This window comes from Ruditapes philippinarum, unplaced genomic scaffold (assembly GCF_026571515.1).
Source record: "Ruditapes philippinarum isolate M1 unplaced genomic scaffold, ASM2657151v2 ctg298_1_1_1_1, whole genome shotgun sequence".
Classification (NCBI taxonomy): domain Eukaryota; kingdom Metazoa; phylum Mollusca; class Bivalvia; order Venerida; family Veneridae; genus Ruditapes; species Ruditapes philippinarum.
The window spans coordinates 320,201-345,358 of record NW_026853973.1 but is presented as its reverse complement, the minus strand read 5'-3'; the positions used below and the strand labels follow the sequence as shown (position 1 = coordinate 345,358).

Sequence of the window (25,158 nt, the reverse complement as noted above, 5' to 3'; positions counted from 1 at the left end):
TAAGTTTTTAGTGTACTGTAGGCCTACTTGAAAAGTTTTCTTTTCTTTTATTCTTTAAGCAAGTGATAATATCTAGCAGTAAGCTGTGTTTTATTACTAAGCCATTTAAATGGTTATGATCTGTGAAAGTAACATCACAGTCTCATGATTGTAGTTGCTTGATAAAACGAAAATTTCCTTCCATTGACCATTAAGTCGGTAAACAGGAAGCGGATGAGCCACATGCCTGAAATAAAATCCCAAGGTATGGGACGGGACCGTGTGATGATGCTGTATACGAAATATCAAGAGTCTGTGATAAGAATTTGCTGAGAAAACTGTCCAGATTATTTCCCACAAGACATTCACCATACTAACTGTAACCCGGGTTTGCACCTGTGCAACCAGGCTAACGTCCCATTGATAAAAAGAGTGGGACAGTCTTTTTGTGTCGCCTCGACATATAGGGATCACTTCTCCGTCGTCTGTCTGTCCGTCACAAAACTTGTCCGGACTACTCCTCAGAAACTATTGGTGCAATTTCATCCAAACTTTACAGGAATAATCAGTACCAAGTCTAGTTGTGCATATCCTCTACATTTTCCGGTTCAATTATTTTTAAGATTTACATGTAGGCCCTTTAATTATTTTTATTTTTAAAGTTTGTTTGGACTATTCCACTTAAACCACTGAAGCAATTTCAATGAAACGCCACAGGATTGATAAGAAGCTCATGTCCTTGTGCATGTTAGAAGGGTTTACTGCTTGAATGATTTTTGACCGAGTCCTGGCCCTTGAATAAATAGCTTGTTTTTGTGTTGCAGGCTGCACAGATGCTTGACTGGACTACTTGTCAGAAACTACTGGTGCAATCATCCAAACTTTACAGGAATGATTAGTACCAAGTCTAGTTGTGCATATTATCGGTATTTTAAGGTTCAATGACTTTTGTCAGAGTTTTGGCCCTTTAATGATTTTTTATTTAAAGTTTGTCCAGACTAGTCCTCTTACAAGACTAATGCAATTTTAACTACTAATGCAATTTTAACCAAAATTTACAGGACTGATTGGTAGCTAAAGTACTAGCGCATATTACACAGGTTTTCCGCTTGAATGATTTTTGATTGAGTTATGGCCCTTGAATAAACAGGTGTTTTTGTGTTCCAGCAACGCAGAGGCTTGTCTTAACTACTTCTAAAAGACTCCTGATGCAATTTCCTCCATATTTTACAGGAATTAATGATCAGTATTAAGTCTAGTTGTGCATATTTTCAGTATTTTAAGGTTCATTGATTTTTGTCGAGTTATACTACTAATGCAATTTAAATGAAACTTCACAGGTACCTAAAGTACTGGCATATTTAATACGGGTTTTCCGGTTGAAAAAAAATATTTTTGGTAGAGTTGTAGCTTTTGAATAAACATTGCATTTAGTTCTGTTGATGACTTTTGTGAAATTCAAATGGCCATGATAAGGCGACACATGCGATCACTGATGGCACTTTATATTTTAGAGTTTTATTTATTTTTATCTAAACGTTACAGTGCGTTCATTAGCTTGAGCTGGGATATAAAATGTTTGTGGCACCAACACAATTGAGGTCATATGGCGCCGAAACAGGCAAGCAAATTTTGGCAATATTCTTATTAAATGGTTTAATCACCAATCATAGCAAAATAACAATAAACATACAATATTTCCAACTTCAAGATCAAAGTAAGTTTGATCTTCAAAGAGATCTTGTCCTTAAGGATGCTGTTTCTAAATATGAAGATAATCCATTCATAAATAACAAATTTATGGCCAGTTACAGCAAAACAATAAGCAAAATTCAACAATTTGACCTCAAAGGTCAGTCATTTCTGACTCAAGGTCAGATTGGTCAAACTTAAGGTATTGTTGGTTCAAAGTATGGAGAAAATTCATGTATTTACAATAAAACTGGCCACTTTGGTACATTTTTGTGATACTCTTTTAGTTAACAAAGGCAACATTGTCGCAATATACGCCCGTAACAGAAGCTTTTGACAGAAATGTGGGCATAAACAATAAGCACATAGGAGATATTCTCTAAGCAATATCCAGAAAATATCTGGATATATAATCATCTCTTTTTTTATCTGAATTTTGACCCCTATGTGTGACCTTGACCTTGCTTGCAGGGAACTTAAACTTTGAATGCGACACTCAACCTCACAATAGTGAACATTTGTGCAAAGTTATATTGAAATCCGTCTATGCATGTAGAAATCTTTCTCTGACAAGTGTTTTTCTATGACTTTTATGTGTGACTTTGACCTAAAAGCCTGGTTCATGTGTGCGGCACAGCTTCTTATAGTGGTGAACATTTGTATGAAGTTTCATTGGAATCCATTCATAAGAGAGAAGTTCTGGACAAAATCTTTATATTTTATTATCTTTAGTGACCTTGACAATCATCTTTAGTGATCTTGACCTTGCATATATTAATCTAAATGTTTCACATCAGTAGTCATGAATATGACCATTTGTGTTTCAATCCCTCAATAAATGATGACTAAATAGTCCCAATACATATTTTTGTCTGAACTTTGACCCCTATGTGTCTGTCACCTTTACCGCAGGGACCAAAATTTTGCACACAACACTCCGCCTTACAATAGTGAACATTTGTGTCAAGTTACATTGATATCCCTCTATGCATGTAGAAGTTTTGCCCCGGAAAATTGTTTTTCAATGACCTCTAAGTGTGACATTGACCTTTGACCTGGTTCATGTGCGCGACACAGCTTCTCAAAGTGGTTAACATTTCTATGAAGCTTAATTAAAATTCCTCCATGGGTGTAGGAGATATGCTCTGGACAAAAATCAAATGCTGCCCGTCAGGGGGAAACTATAATACGACCAGTTTTTCAAACGGGCATATAAAAAGGGGTATAAATGTGTCAAATTATATCAGAGTTATGAAACTTAACATAGACAGTTGCATTGTGATATTGAAATAATTTTCAAGTTTACCCATTACTTCATGAGCATTTTGTGAAAAATGGCTGTTTTCATTGAAAAGTCTCCCGTTACAAGTTCAAATTGCTATAATACTATAAAAACTGCTTCAACACTAATCAAACATGGCACAAATGTTGACTGGACCATTGCCCTTGCACAACATGCTCAGGCTTAAATTTTCTGTTACCATGGGAACATCTCAAAATTGCCAAAAATCACTATTTTGCGTTGATGTTTTCCATCAAATTTGATTTCAAAGTGCTGCAACTTCTCAATGGATTGAGATAGAGTCAAATGCTTTTCAGCGTTGGTTACACGTTACCTTATAATCAATCTGGGGTCATTTATAGCCTCTCACAAGTCCAAAATTTTCTTGGCGATGAGGGGGACTCCAACCCCATTCAAACCCCCCAAACAGAAGGGGGCACATCCCCCTTGTGGCAACCCCCTGATGTATCTTTTGGTTAAGGGGCTGTGCCGAAAAAGAGGTCACTATTTTAAACAACATTTCTCAAACAAAAACAAGTGCTGGGGGCCTAAATAAGGCATTTTTTTGCCATTTGACACAACAAAAAAAGGGGGGGGGGTGAAAAAGGCGTGTATATATAATGTAGTGGGTTAATACCTCTACCAGTTCCTGATATGGGATGAGAGGGACAAAATGACTCCTACATATACGAATGGGGTATATTTAATAAAGTCATATTCAGAATTCTTTTCACTCAAATTTAATTAATCAAAAAACAAGACTGACAAAAAGTTGATGTTTACATTTCATAAAATTTTGAAACATGAAACAAAAGAAATTTAAATTTAGAGAAATTCAGGTTTATTATTGTCAAAAGAAACCCTACTTTACTATATTAAGTCTAAATTGTACAGAATATTGTTTACAATCGCAAATCACATTTTAAGGCAAATCACATTTTAAGCAGATACCATAAACATTGTACACATAATCATCATTTTTTTAATTATTTTTCAAAATAAAAAATCTGGTTTCAATTAAATCATTATTAACACTGAAAACATATTACATTATCATAAACAATAACATGATTAATCACTATAAACTTTTAACATAAATTAATGTAACATTTCACATATTCTTCTTAATACAAAACATTCTCATATTCATACTAATTTATATGAAGCATTTTTTTTATCGACCATTGTAATGTGTAAATATACTCTTTGCCTCATATCAGATGTAAACCTCTATAATTGAGCCACATCACGACAAAACCAACAAACCCTATTACATTTAGAGAAACTGATTGCGAACAGCATGGATCCTGATCAGACTGCGCGGATAGGCCGGCTGGTCTTGATCCATGCTGGTGCAAACCCATTATGTTGGTTTTGTCGTGTTGCAGCTTATATATGAAAACTTATGTCTAAATTTAAGTAACTTTTCTACCTATATGACTGATACAAACAACTATAAGTCAGCACACCCATGCTGTCTGATCATGGTCTGCACTGTTTACTTTTCAGTCAGACAATATTTTGTAATTTCCTTAAAAAAAAATGATGGTTTTTGTCCATTTCAAAAGATGGACAAGTCCAGTTAAGATATCTAGCACGACAAAATGGTGGAGAAAAAAAAAAGTAAATCTATCTTGCATAAAACATGTGTAGAATCACATCATTGGTAAATACATGTGCATTTGTTAAAGGGACTCCATTGAGGTTTTATAATCATTTCTATTATACAAAATGATCCAAAAATCAGGCTAAGAATAACATACAAAAATCAATGTTCAATTTAATTCAAAGTATATTTTATTAAATCCCCCTGCAGATCTTTCCATTTTAAGAGCTTCAATTGATTGATGTAAAAATTTCAAATTTTGTTTTTTCCCACCTCTTTATTGAAAACTCCTACACACATCTGAGTGCATGCAATTTTAAGCCATCAATTGATACTTGATTAATATATACTTGTATAAAGATTTTATGACCTACTCAAATACATGTAACTTATTTTATTAACAAGGAAACAACTATGAAACATAAAATATACAACAAAACATAACCATCAACATTTGTTCTTTCTTTTATTCATCTGAACACCAAACAATGTAGCTGTAAATGCTCTTTAATGTACTTTCCTTTATGATTTTGTTTCAAGTCGCTCCAAAATCATCAGTCACATGGTGACATTCCAGCTTTACTTGTGGCTGAAGACCTCAGATACCCTTCAGTGAATTATTTCAGGCGTGAGTATACACTACAGCAGTACCATGTTCTATAAGCTAGTTGGATTTCATCCTCACATGACTCCAAAATCCCTGGCGTGATTCTTATTGAGCTTCTTGGTAAAGAATTCCTCACTGTTATCATTAACATAAACAAGAGCTATCCTCAACTAAACAGTAACAAATTGAACTTTTAATAGGTTTCAACTGTTACAATTAAAAGTACACAAGTACCAATTACATTTGTTAGTGTATCAATTGGCAAGAGAAATAATTTACAAGACTTGGTAGATCTGTACCCAACAATTGTTCATATAATCTGAGTATCTTGCCATGTGACTATCTTATATTCAACTTTCATGTTTCATTTATTCATTTGCTATCATCGGTAATCACAGGGGCTTTATCTTTCATCTCTTGTTCAGATCCATCTTGTATAACCTCTGGTACGACCTCTTGTATAACCTCTGGTGCAACCTCTTGTATAACCTCTGGTGCAGCCTCTTGTATAACCTCTGGTGCAGCCTCTTGTATAACCTCTGGTGCAGCCTCTTGTATAACCTCTGGTGCAGCCTCTTGTATAACCTCAGGTGCAGCCTCTTGTATAACCTCTGGTGCAAGCTCTAGTACATTCTCTTGTTCAACCACTGATACATCCTCTGGTGATTTATTTGATTGTTCACTCACAAAATCTATTGCTTCCTTATAAGTCCAGGTGTTAAGTGGTGCCTAAATAGAATAAATGAGCCGTGTCACGACAAAACCAACATAATGGGTTTGCGACCAGCATGGATCCAGACCAGCCTGCGCATCCGCACAGTCTGATCAGGATCCATGCTGTTCGCTATCAGTTTCATTACTTGCTATGGGGTTTGTAAGCGAACAGCATGGATCCTGATCAGACTGCGCTGATGCACAGGCTGGTCTGGATCCATGCTGGTCGCAAACCCATTATGTTGGTTTTGTCGCGACGCGGCTCAAATATGTAATTACAGTAAAAACTCTGAAAACCGGACCCTCTCCGGACTTGACCAAAAGTCCGGTTTTCAGAGGATTCCGGTTTTCAGAGGTTTTATACATTTATTGATAATTATAATGTGTTTGAACAATGACTTTGTTAAAACATTTTGTATTTACTTTTTTAACATTTTTGACTTAGTCATATTTTAATTTCTTTTAGCAATAAATGTCTTAAGTAATTTTATTATGTAAATCCATGAATATAATTCAGAAAATCAGAAATTAAAACAACACATTGTCTGAAATATATCTTTTTAATTGGCTTTTGAAATATGTAATTAATGGAATTTAGTATTACTATTTTTGCATGTAATAAATATCCAAAAAAAGATCAAAATATTTAGCAAAACAGGAGTTATTTTACAAAAGTTTCCTATTCTTTTAGACATTTTATATTTAACGAAGAAAAAAACACAACACATTAAAAATATTTAGAAAAATCATACCTATACAGGGAAAGGCACAATTATAATGAAAGAGGTCAATTTAATTGCCAATAAGAAATTAACCATCAACTGGTAATTGAACATGTCACCTGTTGAGATTATGTTTTAAAATTCTTTAAAATACACAGAAAGTTGACACTTGAAATAGCTGTCCGGTTTTCAGAGGATTTTTTATGCATGTTTAGCATTAGAAGCCACAGAAAAGCGTCCGGTTTTCGGAATTCAGAGGTTCCGGTATTCAGAGGAAATTTTTTTAATGAACATATAAGAAGAAAATACGGAACTTTTGAAATGGTCCGGTTTTCAGAGGATTCCGGTTTTCAGAGGGTCTGGTTTTCAGAGTTTTTACTGTACAAGTAGTGATAACTAGTTAGATTATCACTGTTACACAAGACTAGTACTTGCCTTGAAGTGGTGGACATAAACAAGAATACAAAGTTTTAAAGCAAACCGCAAAGGGTATAGGAAAGAAGTGGAGTGGTACCAAAAATTTAACCAAAAATATGACACCTGGTCGTCTGCTATCAACAAAAAAAACAATAACCTTTTAACTATTCATTTTATGACCGAAACTTTCTTACCCAGGGTATTGGCTTATCTTGTTTCTCAAACTCTTTTTCAAGACCTTGAACAATTTCCATGAATATTTTCTTTGCAACAATCTGTTCCGCTATTGACTCAAATGTAAGTCCAGATGACTGAGCCTTTTGTACAAGCAATTCTACTCCTTCTGTATCACTTTCTGAAAAACAACAACAAACTAGAAATGTGTCATCATGCCACGGATGCCCCCGCATGCAGCCAAAATTTCAGATGGTGCTTTAATTATTTTTTTCATTTTAAGTTCAAAGCCCTTTAAACTTTTCAATGTTAACACAAACGATTTTCATACAATGTTCAAGGCACTGAAATTATTCAGTCTAAACCTTTTAAAAATAGCATATTGCATATTTGTAGCCAAAATAATGGCTAAAAGTAAGAGTGCTGAAAGAGAAAGTTCAAAATTTTTCCAACATTCAGGAAAGATAAGCTTGTTTTAAACATTGAACTACAACCAAATTCTAACTTAAACTGCTTATTCCTAAGATGTATCTATATTATTTTCAAAGTGAAAGGGACAAAACTCTGCCAAAAAATCATCAAACCATGACCAAATTCCAACTTGACCTGCCCATTCCTTTGACATATCCATATGTCAAATTTAAGTTTAATATGTAACACTGTTGGGTAGATAATGAACAGAAACTGTAAATTTCATATTATTTTCAAAGTGAAAGGGGCATTGCTCTGCCAAAAATCATTGATCCAAAAGCAAACTCCAAGTTGGCCTGGGCATTCCAAAAACATATCCATATGTCAAATTTGAGTTGAATGTGTTGTACCATTGGGGAGATAATAAACGGAAACTGAAAATTTCATATTACTTTCAAAGTGAAAGGGGCATAACTCTGCCAAAATCATTGAACCATGTCCAAATTTGAACTTGACCTGCACATTCCTTTGACACATCCATATGTCAAGTTTGAGTTGAATGTGTTGTACCTTTGGGGAGACAATGAACGGAAACTGAAAATTTCATATTATTTTCAAAGTAAAAGGGGCAGAACTCTGCCAAAAACCATCGAACCACAACCAAATTCGAACTTGACCTGTATTTTCTCATGACATATCCATGTCAAGTTTGAGTTGAATATGTTGTACCGTTTGGGAGATAATGAATGGAAACTGAAAATTTCATTTTATTTTCAAAGTAAAAGGGGCAGAACTCTGCCAAAAATCATCGAACCATGACCAAATTCGAACTTGTCCTGTATTTTCTCAGGACATATCCATATGTCAAGTTTGAGTTGAATGTGTTGTACCGTTGGGGAGATAATGAACGGAAACAGAAATTTCATATTATTTTCAAAGTAAAAGGGGCATAACTCTTCCAAAAATCATCGAACCATGACCAAATTCGAAATTGACCTGTATTTTCTCATGACATATCCATATGTCAAATTTGAGTTGAATGTGTGCAACCGTTCTTAAGATAATGAACGGAAACTGATGATGACGGAATGACGGAACAGGGTAACACTATATGCCCCGGCCATTACATGGCGGGGGCATAAAAAACAAAAAACAACAAGATGTATTCAGTCAAACGTTTGTGTTTTAATATTCAAAATAACAGTATCTTGTTGTTTTTTTTCAACAACATCTGTTTCTTTTCATATCCCTTTAATTAAATATTTAAACCAAACTTTTTTGAATATTTTAACTATTTAAATTTTTGGGCCCAATGGAAAAAAGGGTTTTGAAAGAAATTATCTGAAAATCGCTTGGGGCCCTTTGGGTTAAAACCCCCAGAAAGAGAAAATACCATTTTTTTTCCTTTGGGAGTTTTAAATTTTCCACCCTCATTGATCAATTCGGGTTTTGGTTATTTTGAAAAGTTTTTGACAGTATGCATATAATTTTTATTTTTTCCCTTACACAAACTTTAAAAATTGAATTTTGAAAAAAAACTAAAACCTTTTCCCCCTTTTTTGTTGAATGTTAAAACACTGTTTTTGGGCATAAGATTTTGCTTTTTATCCCATTTTTCCGCGTCCAAGAAGAATTTAAAAAATAATTTTCTCGTACCTCAGGCCAATTCCAGCTGAAATAAAACAAGAGCTGTCGGTAGGACAGTGTACTTGACTATTGTCAGTGCTTGACAAAATCCTACATATTGTAAAATTTTCTAAGTTCAAAATGGGCCATAAATCTGTCAAAATTTATGTCAGAGTTTTACGTTGGATAGTGACCTCCTATAATGCTCTTAAATAAGTGTGTGAAGTTTGAACTCATTTCCCTTGGTCTTTTTTGAGAAACCAACAGGCACACAAAAACATAATCAAAGTATGATGCAAACACCGATTCCTGGGTGAGTACAATAGCTCTTCGAATAGCTGAGCAAAACAAAAATACCTTACCATATAAAAACACATGGGGAAAAGCTGGTTCCTCTATACTGCATTCAAACTTTGTTTATAGGGGAACAAAACAAATTTGGAGCAATCCATGTGCATATTTCTAATGAAAATCGATCAGAGTTAAACTAAAAAGGTTTCTCATACTCAGAATTGTGGATTTCATAAACTTAAAAAAAAAGTATCAAAACATAATGAAGGAAGGCTAAAATTACCTTATTTGTTGATATGGGAACATTGTCATAGTCTGTTCACAAGAAAATAAATGACTTAAGAATATGAGCAACACTGTTGTTGATTTGAAACAGCCAAGAAATGACAATGATCATCAGAACAAGAGGGTCATGATGGCCCTGAGGTCGCTCACCTGTATATAGCCCAACCCCCCAAACGTTGCAGGGCCAATTTAACCCAAGGGCTTTTATTTTGCACAAACCACAAAGGGTAGATACCCATAAGATGTTTCATGCTAAACATCTAAGCTATAGCTCATTGGGCTTTTTATAAGAAGATTTTTTTTAAGTTTTTACTATACACATATAGTTAAAAAAAATGATACCCCTGGGGCAGGGCCAATTTTGACCCCAGGGCTTTTATTTGAACAAACTTTGTAGACACTCACTAAAAAGATGTTTCATGCTTAATATCTTAACTCTAGCTTTTTGGGTTTTTTTTAAAAGATTTTTTAAGTTTTTTGCTATACAACATATAAGGAAAATCAATGACCCCTGGGACGGTGGCCAATTTTGACCCCAGGGCTTTTATTTGCACAAACTTGGTAGACACCTATTAGAACATGGTTTGATGCTAAAATATCTTAGCCATAGCTCTTTGAGTTCTTTAAAAGAAGATTTTTTAAGTTTTTTACTATATGCATATAGGGAAAATCAATGACCCCCCGGGGCGGGGCCAATTTTAACCCCAGGGCTTTTATTTGAACAAACTTTGTAGACACTCACTAGAAGATGTTTCATGCCAAATATCTAAAGCTTCTAGCTCTTATGGTTTTTTTAAAAGAAGATATTTCAAGTTTTTTCTTTCGGTTGCCATGGCAAACAGAGTTCTGCATGGAATTAAATTCTTTGAACAATTTTTAAAGGTAACCACCAAAGGAACATTCCTGTGAAGTTTGGATGAAATTGGCTTGGGGGTTTATGAGGAGATGTCATTTAAAGTAAAAGTTTACGGACGGACGCCGGACGAAAAGCGATCACAAAAGCTCACCCTGTCACTTTGTGACAGGTGAGCTAAAAACACAAAGCTCAATTTTGTGCCTAAGTGAACTGATTTACAAAAGAAATTATTATTTTTTTTACTTTTTCATATTGAAGATAAAGGAATAGTTTAAAATATTGATATACCTCCTCTGCCCATTCATAGACTTTATCTAAAGCTGATCTCATAAAGTTATTTGGTGGGTACCTTATCTGCAATTAAAATATATATACACATTGTATACATGTATATCATGCAAAATGAACACAAACAATAGCTTCTTATTTTTAACATGAAAAAGCCATAGTGACTGTGTAGTAGAAAACTTGTTAAATTACCTGGACAATAACATAGGGCAGTGCCAGTGGTTATGTATTGTTTGAATGGTATTTCTGACACCTAAAAATTTCATGGTATGCATTCATTAAGTTGCTGCTCACCATACATATATCATGTAATGCTGAATCTGTGCAATTTATGACTGTAACAAGCAATTTTGAAAGTACACAGACCAATATATTGTATAGCAAATCAAATTGAAAGAAATGAATTAGATATCATATTTCAACACCCATTGCAAATATTTCCAGGATTTTTTTTACTTTTCTAGATCATTCCTGATAATGACAATCTGGTTACACTTAACACTAAATACTGAGTGCATGAAAAATTTAAACAACTTTGGTAGAGGACCTATAGATGATATTATTTAGCATCAAAGCTCTATGCCTTGTACCTTCAGACAAAAATATTTTTTTTATTTTTTTACAATATGTACATAATGAAAATCAATGACCCCCGAGGTGGAACCAATTTTGACCCCAGGGCTATAATTTTAACAATCTTGGTAGAGGTTCACTTCGCAAAGCCTCATGCCATATATTTAACCTCTAGCCTTTGTCAATTCAGACAAGAAGATATTTCAAGTTTTTACTTTATACATATAAGGAAAACTATCGCCTCTGGGGGCAGGGCAATTTTAACACTTTGGGCATAATTAAAAAAAAAAACTTTAGTAGAGGACCTATAGATGATATTTTATACCAAATATCAAAGCTCTAAGCCTTGTACCTTCAGACAATAAGATTTTTTGGTTTTTTACTATATGTATATATTGAAAATCAATGACCCCCGGGGCGGCCAGGGCTATAATTTTAACAATCTTGCTAGAGGTTCACTACACAATGTTTCATGCAAAATATCTAACCTCTAGCATTTGTCAATAGCTAGAAGAAATTTTTTTAAAGTTTTTACTATAAGTTTTTACGATATACATATAAAGAAAACCAATGACCCCTGGGGCGGGGCCGATTTTGACCCCAGGGCTACAATTTGAACAATCTGGGTAGAGGTCTACCAGACAATGCCTTACAAAATATCTAAGCTCTAGGCCTTTTGGGTCTTAACAAAATATCTAAGCTCTAGGCCTTTTGGGTCTTAACAAAATATCTAAGCTCTAGGCCTTTTGGGTCTTAACAAAATATCTAAGCTCTAGGCCTTTTGGGTCTTAACAAAAAGGTAAATTAAGTCTGATGAGTTTTTGTCAATCTTCCAAGGACAAAAACCCCTTCAACCCAAAATGTTGAAATGACCAAGACTTGCAATAAAAAAGATTTAATCTTTTGCATTACTGCTTAAGGCTGAGTCAGTGACTAAGCATTTGACATTTTTTGTTTGTTAACTCTTTTAATATTTGTAGCCTGGAACCCCGTTGTATCGATCTAGTTACTCATAAATCACATCTTATTTTAAAGAAATAAAACTTCCCTAAATCTATAATGTGAATAATTTACTTTGATCCTTTTGTCATTGCATTTACATGGCAAACTTCAATGAAATACAGTCTTTAACTTTGAATATACAGATACTGGCAGCCATGTCAAACAGGTTTATAAAATTAGGTCACGCCATTAGATCGATGCATTGTAAGAATTGCTTAGAAAGTCCAAATATGGAAAGCCTGAACCATCTTTATGAAAGATTTTTAATCATTTAGAAACAAATCTGTCTTTTTTCAATGTATAAAGGGTACTGGAAACATGTTTTTGATATTTTTTAAAGAAAAAAACACACCAAAAAACAAAAGCTAAAGTTTGATGTGACAATGTTGTAAATGTAAACAATCAGTAGATGGCACATTTTGCAAAATTATTACAAGTTTTGTAAACAGATCAAATACAATGAATAGGACAATACAATGGGGTTCTACTATGTAAACAAATGAAATTGAACCGTCCCTCCATCAATATTCCCCTCAATTATTAATTTTTTGGAAAAAGGTAATTTCCCCTTACAAAAAAACTTTTTTTAAAATTTTGAAAAACAATTTTCATGTTTTCCTTTTTAACCCAATTTAAACCCAAAAAAATTTTTTTAATATTTTTGAAAAAATTGTTTTTTTTTTTAAATTTTTCTTTTAAAAAATTTAAAAAACCCCATTTTTTTTTAGATGTATTTTTTTTGTTTAACTATTTTAAAAAGCAAAAAAAGTGGGTACAAAATTTTGTGGGCATTAATTTTTTTGGTAAACCTGAAAAGAATTTAAAACAAAATTTGGGTTAAAAATTTTACCTTTTGGCTTAAAGGGCCCTTTTTTAAGCTACCCCTATCATTTAAAAAAGGAAAAACAAACTGCAGGGAAACCAAAAAAAAAGGATTAAAGAAACTATTTAAAAACTATTAAAATCCAAAAATTTACAAAAAAAACCAAATTTGGGTTGGGAAATGGGGATTCTGGGCCATTTTAAATTTAAAAGTGAAACTTCCTAAGAAGTTTAAATGATTGGATGTAAAACTCAAATAAAAGCTGTTTAATTTCAGTCAGTGTTTGCCCAGAAATATTCCTGACAAAATTTAGGGACAGATAAAACTAGAACGAGCTTTTGTCACAAAAACATATGTCTCCTAAAACTAGGTATGGTACTGATCAACCCTATGAAAGCTGGACAAGATTTTTTTTCAAGTTATAGCTTTCGTGGCCAAAGCAAAAATTTACATGCCGGCAATATGGACAACTAGGGATGGTACTGATCACTCCTGTAAAGTATGGACAAAGTCCAACCAGTAGTTTGACCTGTGAAAGCCTGACAAAATTTTTCTATTTACAGCTATGGTTGCTATTTTGTGCAGCAAAGCTGAGTGTGCCAGCAACATGCACAAATAAGTATGGTACTGATCACTCCTGTGAAATTTCAAGAAATCCCCCCAGCAGTTCTACGTGTGAAAGCCTGACAATATTTTTAGCTCTGGTGGCCATTTTGTGCAACAAAGAGTGATGTGCCAGGGATATCTTCAGATCTATCAGTTTAACCTTTTAAGCTGGACAAGATTTTTCTATTTATAGCTCTGGGGGCCATTTTTTGCAGTGAAGTGGAATGCCTGCGATATGCACAACTAAGTATGGTACTGATCACTCCTGTAAAGTTCCAGTGATATCCCCCCCAGCAGTTCAACCTGTGATAGCTGGACAAGATGTTTCTATTTTAAGCACTGGTGGCCATTTTGTGCAGCCAAGTGGAAATCCGAATGTGCCAGGGATATGCACAACTAGGGGTGGTATGAATTTAAATTGGGTAATTTAAGTTTTTCAAATTAAAAAAAACCCACTAACATTTAACTTTTTAAGGCTGGACAAGAAAAAATTTTTCTTTAAAATTTTAGTCTTGGGGGGCCATTTTGGGTGCAATTTAAAACGGAAAAAATGCCCGCATATCAAAAACTAAATTTTGGGTAAAATGGATAATTCCCTTTGAAGTTCCAGTAAACCCCCCCCCCCAAAAAATTCAAACCTGTGGGTAGCTGGAAAAACGATTTTTCTTTTTAAAAAGCTTGGTGGCCTTTTGGTCACCAAAAAAAAAATTTTGCCAGAGAAAATGCCAAAAAATTTTGGGAATTTGGGAAATAAATCATTTTTAGAAGGTTTTTAAATTTAAAAAAATTTCCCAAAAGTTTTTCCCCGTGAAGGGGGGGGACAGAAAGAAGGAACAGAACAGAAGGAAAACAGACCCGACAGGGGGCAGAGGGGGGAAAAAACAATGTCTTCAAAAATTTTGGGAGACAAAATGAAAGACAGAGGTACTTAAGAAATTTGTTTAAAATATTGAAATTGGTTTTCACGAAAAAGGTAATGAATGTTTAACCATCTATCAAGTATACTCATAAAATAACCAGAGACCTTACCTCTGTTCATTGCATTTTCTAACACATGGTGTTATTTTGTTTTCTTTCAATAGATGGGCTTTTATTTCCTATTTTGTGTTAAGATTTTTTAAGTTTATTTTTGACTCTTATGACTTACTAATGCATTATACTCAAACAATTTATAAAACATTGCCTTTTTTGAGGCAACCTAAGAATCAATCCTGTGAAGTTTGGTCAAAATCCACATTGTGAATTAACTAAAGGAGAGGATGTTATCTAGAGATTTTGTGGGCAACAACAGACAACGACATATTGACTTCATAAAAGCTCACCTTTGACCTCTCAGGTGAGCTAACAAGAGCACCGCTAGGCGGAGCATTATATGCCCGAAAGTGTTTTTTTTTTTTTTTTTTAGTAAAGATGAAGCATTTGTAAGACATTGGAAATAAAGTATTACCTCCTTAAAATAACAATCCTCCTATGAAGTTTGAATACTGTGGTCCAAATGGAACTTAAGTTATGCCCCTGAAATTGTTTTCAGTTTTCAAGTAATAAAGACCATGACCTTTGACCTTGTGACCCTAAAAATCACTACGGGTCTTCTACCCGATATAAACAATCATCCTATGAAGTTTGAACACTATGGGCCAAATGAAACTTAAGTTATATTCCAAAAACTGTTTTCAGTTTTAAGGTAATAGTGACCTTGACCTTGTGACCCCAAAATCAATAGGGGTCTTCTGCCCAATATGGACAATCATCCTATGAAGTTTGAATATTGTGAGCCAAATGGAACTTAAGTTATACTTAAGAAACTGTTTTCAATTTCAAGTAATAGTTACTTTGACCTTGTGATCCCAAAATCAATAGGGGTCTTCTACCCAATATAGACAATCATCCTATGAAGTTTGAACATTGTGGGTGAAATAGGACTTAAGTTATGTTCCGGAAACTGTTTTTAGTTTTAAGGTAATAGTGACCTTGACCTTGTGACCCCGGAATCAATAGGGGTCTTTTACCAGGATATGGACAATCATCCTTTGAAGTTTGAACACTGTGGGCCAAATGGAACTTACAGGCTGTCCAGCACCTTCTGACAAAAAATTAGGGCAAATTATAGGGCAATTTTAAAGAAATTTTAGGGCTAAAATTAGGAAAATTAGGGTAAATAAAAGAAATTTTAGGGCTAAAATTAAATAAAGGAAATTTTAGGGCTAAAATTTGGAATTTTATAACTAAATTATGGCCTCAAAAGACCATGACATGGGTTGGTACATTTTCAACAAGTCTTGATCTTAAAAAACAATAAAAATGATATGACCCACTCAAGTCATTCCAACTTAAATTCAAACAGCAGGGTATATACCTATGATGAATTTGTTCAAGATAAATCAGGCTACTAAAAATTGTAGAAAATTTCACAACAGTGTCAGTTTTTTCAATCATTTTCAACAGTTTTTTTCCAGATTTTAAAAAACTTACACTATATGTTATAACATAAGTTCAGTACATGTTAATGCGTACAAAAAGGGCAGCTGAAGGTGTCACTTCTTAGTAAGCTAATTGGGTAGCAAAATTGTAAAAGCATCCAATCACTACTGCCAGTTTACATTACCCACTTTATAATTAGCAAATATGGAAACTTGTCTAGATCTGCCAGCTGGTATCACTTACAAAAGATCTGTTCTAGTCATCACTTGAAAATAACTTGTTTTATTAATAAGGACCCCTACATAGAAATTGATGAAATTTAGTGGTTCATCATGTAAATAGTTGCTTTAAATACACCTAAGACTGAGGTAAATGGTAAAAACTCTATAGCCAATAAAAACTTACTTCCTTGGAAATTTTTTTATCACAATTTGAAACAGGTGACTATTTTGATATAGTCAATGTCAGCCAGTTTTCATTTTTCCATTTAAAACAAAGTTAACAGTTTCCTATTATTTTTCTGATAACATCTGACAATCAAGTATAGCATTTCTGTATGAGTTGAAGTAAATACAACATGTGACTTCATGTAATTTAGTCAGACATGACATCAGCTCCACTGACTGTGTTCCAATTAAGGTTGAGATTGAAACATGGTTGTTTCACGATATATTTATCACAAAAGATAAAAAAATAGGAATTAAGTGAAAAAATAGGGCTTTTTTAGGAATTCCCTTTGAATTTTTCATTTTTTTAAGGAAATTTAGCCAAGCTGAAAAAAATTAGGATTTTTTAGGAATTTTAGGGATGCTGGACAGCCTGATTACTTAAGTTATGCTCAAGAAATTGTTTTCAGTTTAAAATAGTGACCTTGACCTTTGACCTCAAAATCAATAGGGGTCTTCTACCCAATATAGACAATCATCCTATGAAGTTTGAACACTGTAGGCCAAATGGGACTTAAGTTATGCTCCGTAAACTGTTTTCAGTTTTAAGGTCAGTGACCTTGACCTTGTGACCCCAAAATCAATAGGGGTCTTCTACCAAATATGGACAATCATCCTATGAAGTTTGAATATTGTGGGCCAAATGGAACTTAAGTTATGATCCGGAAACCAAATTGCTAACGGACGGACAGACGCCAGGGGGTATAACATAATATGCCCGAAATTCTTTTGAGCATATAAAAAGGAATTAATTTTTTTTTTCAAAATCTTACCTTGTAAAACTTTATCATGATGTCTCTCATACAATAATTGCATCATGTCAATGGATGCAGTTTTTCTCCTTAATGCGTTAGATGCACTGTTAATAAAAAGGTAACATTTAAATAGTCAATTTTAACAATATACGAGTACATGCACAAAACACAAAGAACATGTTTATGAATGCTACAGGAACTTTTATATTTGTTGATGCATTCCAGTACAAAATATATAGGAATTTTGATTTATTTTTAGCATTTTTGACCTTGCCCTTAACCCTACTAACCAATAAATCCAAACAAAGTTAAAGGTCCACCAAAGATATGCTCTTATCAAATATGAAAGTCATCCTTCAATGATTGTACAAGTTAAAGTGTAACTAGAAATGCATTACATAGATTGACCCAAATTAGGCTTAAACTCAAAATGTTTACATAATTAATGTTTATTTATTAATTACTCAACTTTCAAAAAGTTCTACAAATAAGGTTTCTGGAAGGACTGGAAAAAAAATTTAGCTAGAAAAACATATTTTAAACTAAGGACAAAAAAAACCTCCACTTACAATATTTTCTGAGTTAAATCATCTGGGAGTCTCTTCATCAAATCTATATCACGTTTCCTATTTAGAAACTTTACAAATCCTGAAATGAGATATATAAACACTGTATAAACAAGATATGTTTGTAAAACATGTATGCCCCCTATCAGCAGCCAATTAGTCATGTGATAAGGTTATTATGACTTCTGACCCAGTGATCAAACAATTAATAAGGGTTATCAAGTATCTACTGGTCATGACCTTAACCTTTGACCCCTTGACCCAAAACTCAATAGGGGTCATCTGCTGGTCACGACCAATCATCATACAAAGTTTGAAGTTCCTAGGCCTAAGCGTTTTTAGTTAATTGATCGGAAACCGTTTTAACATACAAGGTCAATGTGACCTTGACCTTTGACCCCTTGACCCCAAAATCAATAGGTCATCTGCTGGTCATGACCAATCACCATACCATGTTTGAAGTTCCTAGGCCAAAGGGTTCTTAAGTTATTGATTTGAAAGCATTTTTACCTACAAGGTCAATGTGACCTTGCCCTTTGACCCCTTAACCCCAATATCAATAGGGGTCATCTACTGGTCATGACCAATAATCATACCAAGTTTGAAGTTCCTAGGCCTAAGGGTTCTTTCGTTATTGATCGGAAACCGTTTTTACCTAAGAGGTCAATGTGACCTTGACCTTTGACCCATTGACCCCAAAGTCAATAGGGGTCATCTACTGATCATGACCAATCACCATATCAAGTTTAAAGTCCCTAGGCCTAAGGGTTCTTTCGTTATTGATCGGAAACCGTTTTTACCTACAAGGTCAATGTGACCTTGACCTTTGACCCCTTAACCCCAAAATAAATAGGGGTCATCTGCTGGTCATGACCAATCACCATACCAAGTTTGAAGTTCCTAGGCATAAGGGTTCTTAAGTTATTGATCGGAAACCATTTTTACCTACAAAGTCAATGTGACCTTGACCTTTGACCCCTTGACCCCAAAATCAATAGGGGTCATCTGCTGGTCATGACCAATCACAATACCACGTTTGAAGTTCCTAGGCCTAAGGGTTCTTTCGTTATTGATCGGAAATCGTTTTTACCTACAAGGTCAATGTGACCTTGACATTTGACCCATTAACCCCAAAATCAATAGGGGTTATCTGCTGGTCATGCCAATCACCATACCAAGTTTGAAGTTCCTAGGCCTAAGGGTTCTTTTGTTATTGATCAGAAACCGTTTTTACCCAAGAGGTCAATGTGACCTTGACCTTTGACCCCTTGACCCTAAAATCAATAGGGGTCATCTACTGATCATGACCAATCACCATACCAAGTTTGAAGTTCCTAGGCCTTAAAGTTCTTAAGTTATTGATCGGAAACCATTATTGCTTACAAGGTCAATGTGACCTTGACCTTTGACCCCTTGACCCCAAAATCAATAGGGGTCATCTACTGATCATGACCAATCACCATACCAAGTTTGAAGTTCCTAAGCCTTAAAGTTCTTTAGTTATTGATCGGAAACCGTTTTTGCTTACAAGGTCAATGTGACCTTGACCTTTGACCCCTTGACCCCAAAATCAATAGGGATCATCTACTGATCATGACCAATCACCATATCAAGTTTGAAGTTCCTAGGCCTTAAGGTTCTTTAGTTATTGATCGGAAACCGTTTTTGCTTACAAGGTCAATGTGACCTTGACCTTTGACCCCTTGACCCCAAAATCAATAGGGGTCATCTACTGGTCATGACCAATCACCATACCAAGTTTGAAGTTCCTAGGCCTAAGGGTTCTTTAATTATCACTCGGAAACCACTTGGTCTACGGACCGACGGACTGACAAGTGCAAAGCAATATACCCCCTTTTCTTCGAAATGGGGGCATAATAACACAAATGTTATTCAGGACTCACAATGAAAACTGTCCATATCTAATTATAAGACACATTTTTTTAAACTCAAATATACACATGTACAGTGGTTAGTGTATCTTATTATTGAATATTGCAGAAAAACTGATCAATTTTTGTTTTCTTAAATTTCTTCTTACTAGCCATAATTACACATTATCAACCTTCACTGTTGCTTTCGTCGGCAGCCATTTTTTAATATCCGGCTAAAATATGATGGTCAATGTCTATATTAAGTAATGGTAAATTGGGAAGGTTTATTGCTTTTACTGGTATCATCACAGAGTTATATCTGTGTAAGAAGTTTCTTATATCATAGCTTATCTGCAAATTGAAACTTGTGTTTAAATTTTTTGTTGTCTATAATTTTCAAAAATAAAGACTAGTGGTGGCATGGCTGAGTGGTTAATGCTTCGGACTAGTAATCTTATGATCGCTAGCCACATGGGTTCAAACCCTGACAGGGGCAAGTCGTTGTTTCCTTGAGCAAGAAACTTTACACTCATTGCTCAGTACTGATTGGTTCCAGGAATGAATTTGAAAGTGCGTTTATAAGCTAATAGCTTCCTACACAATCAAACTAAAATAAATTTCTGTATATAAAAATAAAGACATATAAATTCATTTATAATATGGCAGGTTTACATGTCCTAAAACAAGCCACCAATGGGCAGGGGCAATGCTCCACTTTTATTTACTTTTTCTAAAAGCAAACAAACTGTTTAAACTAATCTTTATAAGGAAATTTAAAGATTAAATATTTAAGGTTTTCCTTTTTTTATTTACATAGGTCTGTCTAGTCTTACTTGTTGGTTTGTCCAAGTTTGAATCATTTCCATAAATAAATGGCAAAATTAAGAAAATACAAGCAAAATTTAACTAGAACTATCAGTAAGTGTGATTAATACCCCCGCAAGACTGCTTCGGAAATGAGGATGTTGCTAGTAACAGAATACCTTGTAAAACAATTGAAATACAGTTATGGTTGTGGGCAATTAAAGATAGTTGCGGTTCTTGTATGTTGCATTTCCTTTCAATGTGGTTGGCCATTGATGAAGTTTTATTGAATTACTCTGCAATAAGTCCAGAAAGACAAGGAAAAGGAACAAAGGGCAATAACTCTATAAATACTGAAGATGGAGTTATGGTTATTGTACACTGCACTTCCTCTCATTGCACTTGACCATTATATGAAGTTGTATTGAATTCCATCTACAAGTTTTCAAGATATGCACAGGACAAAAAAACACAGGGCAATAACTGTAATTAGTCCAAATGGAGTTATCGTTCTTGAGCAATGCACTTCATCTCACTGCCCTTGACCATTGTATAAAGTTTCATTGAATTTCAACCATTAATTTTCAAGTTATGCACTGGACAATAAAAAGTGACAAAGGGCAAAAACTTTAAATGAGTCCAGAAAGAGTTATGATTTCTGTACACTGTGCTTCCTCTCAATATACTTGACCATTGTATGAAATTGAATTGAATTCCAACAACTAGTAGTTTTCAAGTTATGCTCTGGACAAGAAAAAAAGCAATGAAAAAGTAACAAAGGGCAATAACTCTATAATTACTCTAGACAGAGTTATAGTTTTTGTGCACTGCACTTCCTCCTTTTGTGCTTGATCATTGTATAAAAGTTTTTTTTAATTCCAAACCAGTAACGTTTTAAGTTATGCTCTGGACAAAGGATAAGTAATCAAAGGGCAATAACTTTGTAAATTTGGTCAAAATGATGTTATTGTTCTTGTGCACTGCACTTCCTCTTATTGTGCTTGACAACTGTATGAAGTTGTATTGAATTCCAACCAGTAGTTTTCAAGTAATGGTCCGGACAAGGAAAAGTAACAAAGGGCGATAACTCTGTAATTAGTCAAGATGGAGTTTATGGTTCTTGTGCACGCAACTTCCTCTAACTGTGCCTTGACCATTGTATGATGTTATATTGAATTCAACCATTTGTCTTCAAGTTATGCTCCGGACAAAAAAAGCAATGGAAAAGTAACAAAGGGCAATAACTCTGTAATTAGTCAACATGAAGTTATGGTTCTTGTGCACTGCACTTCCCCTTATTGTGCTTGACAATTGTATGAAGTTGTTTTGAAACAAGGAAAAGTAACAAAGGGCAGTAACTCTGTCATTAGTCAAGTTGGAGTTATGGTTCTTGTGCACTGCACTTCCTCTAACTGTGCTTGACAACTGTATGATGTTATATTGAATTCCAACCATTAGTCTTCAAGTTATGGTCCGGACAAAAGAAAGCAATGGAAAAGTAACAAAGGGCAATAACTCTGTAATTAGTCAAGATGAAGTTATGGTTCTTGTGCACTGCACTTCCTCTTACTGTGCTTGGCCATTGTATGATGTTATATTGAATTCCAACCATTAGTCTTCATGTTATGGTCCGGACAGAAGAAAGCAATGGAAAAGTAACAAAGGGCAATAACTCTGTAATTACTTTAGATAAAGTTATGGTTCTTGTGCACTGCACTTCCCCTTATTGTGCTTGACAATTGTATGAAATTGTTTTGAATTCCAAACAGTAGTTTTCAAGTTATGCTCTGGACAAGGGAAAGTAACAAAGGGCAGTAACTCTGTAATTTGTCAAGATAGAGTTATGGTTCTTGTGCACTGCACTTCCTCTCAATGTGCTTGACCATTGTATAAAATTATATTGAATTCCAACCATTAGTCTTCAAGTTATAGTCCAGACAAAAGAAAGCAATGGAAAAGTAACAAAGGGCAATAACTCTGTAATTACTTTAGATAGAGTTATGGTTCTTGTGCACTGCACTTCCCCTTATTGTGCTTGACAATTGTATGAAATTGTTTTGAATTCCAAACAGTAGTTTTCAAGTTATGCTCTGGACAAGGGAAAGTAACAAAGGGCAGTAACTCTGTAATTTGTCAAGATAGTCTAGAGTTATGGTTCTTGTGCACTGCACTTCCTCTCAATGTGCTTGACCATTGTATGAAATTATATTGAATTCAAACCATTAGTCTTCAAGTTATGGTCCGGACAAAAGAAAGCAATGGAAAAGTAACAAAGGGCAATAACTCTGTAATTACTTTAGATAGAGTTATGGTTCCTGTGCACTGCACTTCCTCTCAATGTGCTTGACCATTGTATGAAGTTATATTGACTTCCAACCATTAGTTTTCAAGTTATGCTCCGGACAAGGAAAATGCAACGGACCGTTTGACCGACCGACCACCGGGTGACTCCAAAATATACCCCCCCAAACTTTGTTTTTGGGGGTATAATGATCTGACCTTGACAGTCAGTCATTAAAAGATCAGGGTCATATCTAAATTATTCAACATGTCGTTTGGTCACAAGTGTTGTTTTGTCCATGTATGAATCAAATCCGTACATAAATAACTATGACAACTTAATCAAAGTTCAATCATTTGACCTTGAAAGTCAATGTCATTTAAAGCTCAAGGTCATAATAAGTTGATCTGGGGTAAAAAATCTGGTGAGTGGTCCCTGGGCAAGGTATGGCAATTACATCAAAATATCAAAGTGTCGGCTAAAGTGCTAAAACTGAATATGATTTCCCAGTAATGCTGCCAATTCTAAAATACAAACAGCAGAAGAACTGTATTGCTTCCTAGGCCATTGCCATTTTTAAAAAAAACAAGGGTGCCATAGTCACAAAATACGCCCGTTTACGAAAGCTTTAGATGGAGATGGGGGCATTATGGATAAGTGTTATCTAGCAAGCAAGTTTTTATTCTTGGCACTGTGTTGTTAAATGAACCTTAAAACAAATCAGTAGGGAAGATATGCACAGGATGTGTGACCTTGACCTTGGTCGCAGGGACCTGAATTTTATGCATGGCACTCAGCTTCACAATGATGAACATTTGTGCCAAATTATATTGAAATCCCTCTATGCATGTAGAAGTTTTGCTCCAGACAAGCGTTTTTCTATGAGCTCTAACTGTGACCTTCACCTTTGACCTGAGACTTGGTTCATGTGCAGGGCACTACGTCTCATGGTGGTGAACCATTCTATAAAGTAACATTAAAATTTCTCCATGCATGTAGAAAATATGCTCCGGACAACATCTGGATATTTAATCATCTCCAGTGACCTTGACCTTGCAAATATTAACCTAAATTAAATGTGTCACACCTGTAGTCATGATAGTTACAATTTGTGCTACAATCCATCAATAAATGATGACTAAATGGTCCCTATACACATCTTCAAATTTTTATCTGAACTTTGACCTCTATGTGTAACCTTGACTTTGGTCGCAGGGATCTAAATTTTGCGTGCGACACTCAGCCTCACAATGGTGAACATTTGTGCCAAGTTATATTGAAATCCCCCTATGAATGTAGAAGTTTTGCTCCGGACAAGCGTTTTTCAATGAGCTCTAAGTGTGACCTTGACCTTTGACCTGGATCATGCATGGAGCAATACATATCATGGTGGTGAAACATTTCCATAAAGTATTATAAAAATTCTTCCCTGCATGTAGGTGATATGCTCCAGACAAAATCTGGATATTTCATCATCTTTTTGGACCTTGACCTTGCATATATTGACCTAAAGTACATGTGTCACAGCCGTAGTCATGATAATGACCATTTGTGTTACAATCCCTCAATAAATGATGATTAAATCGTCCCTATACACATCTTCATATTTTTATCTAAACTTTGACCTCTATGTGTGACCTTGACCTTGGCTGCAGGGACCTGAATTTTGTGCGCGACACTCCGCCTCACAATGGTGAACATTTGTGCCAAGTTATATTGAAATCCCTCTATGCACGTGGAAGTTTTGCTCCGGACAAGCGTTTTTCAATGAGCTCTAAGTGTGACCTTGACCTTTGACCTAGAGACCTAGTTCATGTGCGTGACATGGCTTCTCATAATGGTGAACATTTCTATGAAATTTCATTAAAATCCCTCCATGCGTGTAGGAGATATGCTCCAGACAAAATCTGGATATTTCATCATCTTTAGTGACCTTGACCTTGTATATATTGACCTAAATTATATGTATCACAGCCATAGTCTTGATAATAACCATTTGTGTTACAATCCCTCAATAAATGATGACTGAATGGTCCATATACACATCTTCATATTTT

The 25,158-nt window shown here is 34.7% G+C and overlaps 3 protein-coding genes across 3 annotated transcripts in view; 1 reads left to right on the top strand and 2 right to left on the bottom strand.

The window, feature by feature from the left end:
• The window catches only part of LOC132738572 (octopressin receptor-like), a 122,513-nt gene that overhangs the window by 8,688 nt on the left and 88,667 nt on the right, over positions 1-25,158 (top strand). The gene's annotated exons all lie outside the window — the stretch shown is intronic.
• LOC132738571 (signal transducer and activator of transcription 2-like) lies at positions 3,678-7,444 on the bottom strand. The gene is made up of 2 exons (XM_060726084.1): positions 7,214-7,444; positions 3,678-5,895 (listed from the first exon to the last, which is right to left on the bottom strand). Exons 1-2 carry the CDS (start codon positions 7,427-7,429, stop codon positions 5,539-5,541), a joined length of 573 nt encoding a protein of 190 aa, XP_060582067.1. The 5' UTR covers positions 7,430-7,444; the 3' UTR covers positions 3,678-5,538.
• LOC132738561 (leucine-rich PPR motif-containing protein, mitochondrial-like) overlaps positions 16,970-25,158 on the bottom strand; it is an 87,653-nt gene continuing 79,464 nt past the window's right edge. The window contains exons 37-39 of the mRNA XM_060726070.1: positions 18,146-18,224; positions 17,595-17,680; positions 16,970-16,998 (exon numbers count right to left, since the gene is read on the bottom strand). Of these exons, the coding sequence (XP_060582053.1) occupies positions 16,970-16,998; positions 17,595-17,680; positions 18,146-18,224 (194 nt within the window). The remainder of the gene's footprint in view (positions 16,999-17,594; positions 17,681-18,145; positions 18,225-25,158) is intronic.

Coding starts and splice junctions, on each gene's coding strand:
- LOC132738571 (XM_060726084.1), bottom strand. CDS start 7,429: ATGCGGGGGCATCCGTGGCATGATGACACATTTCTAGTTTGTTGTTGT. Junction 5,896..7,213: donor AAGATAAGCCAATACCCTGG/GTAAGAAAGTTT, acceptor TATTCTATTTAG/GCACCACTTAACACCTGGAC.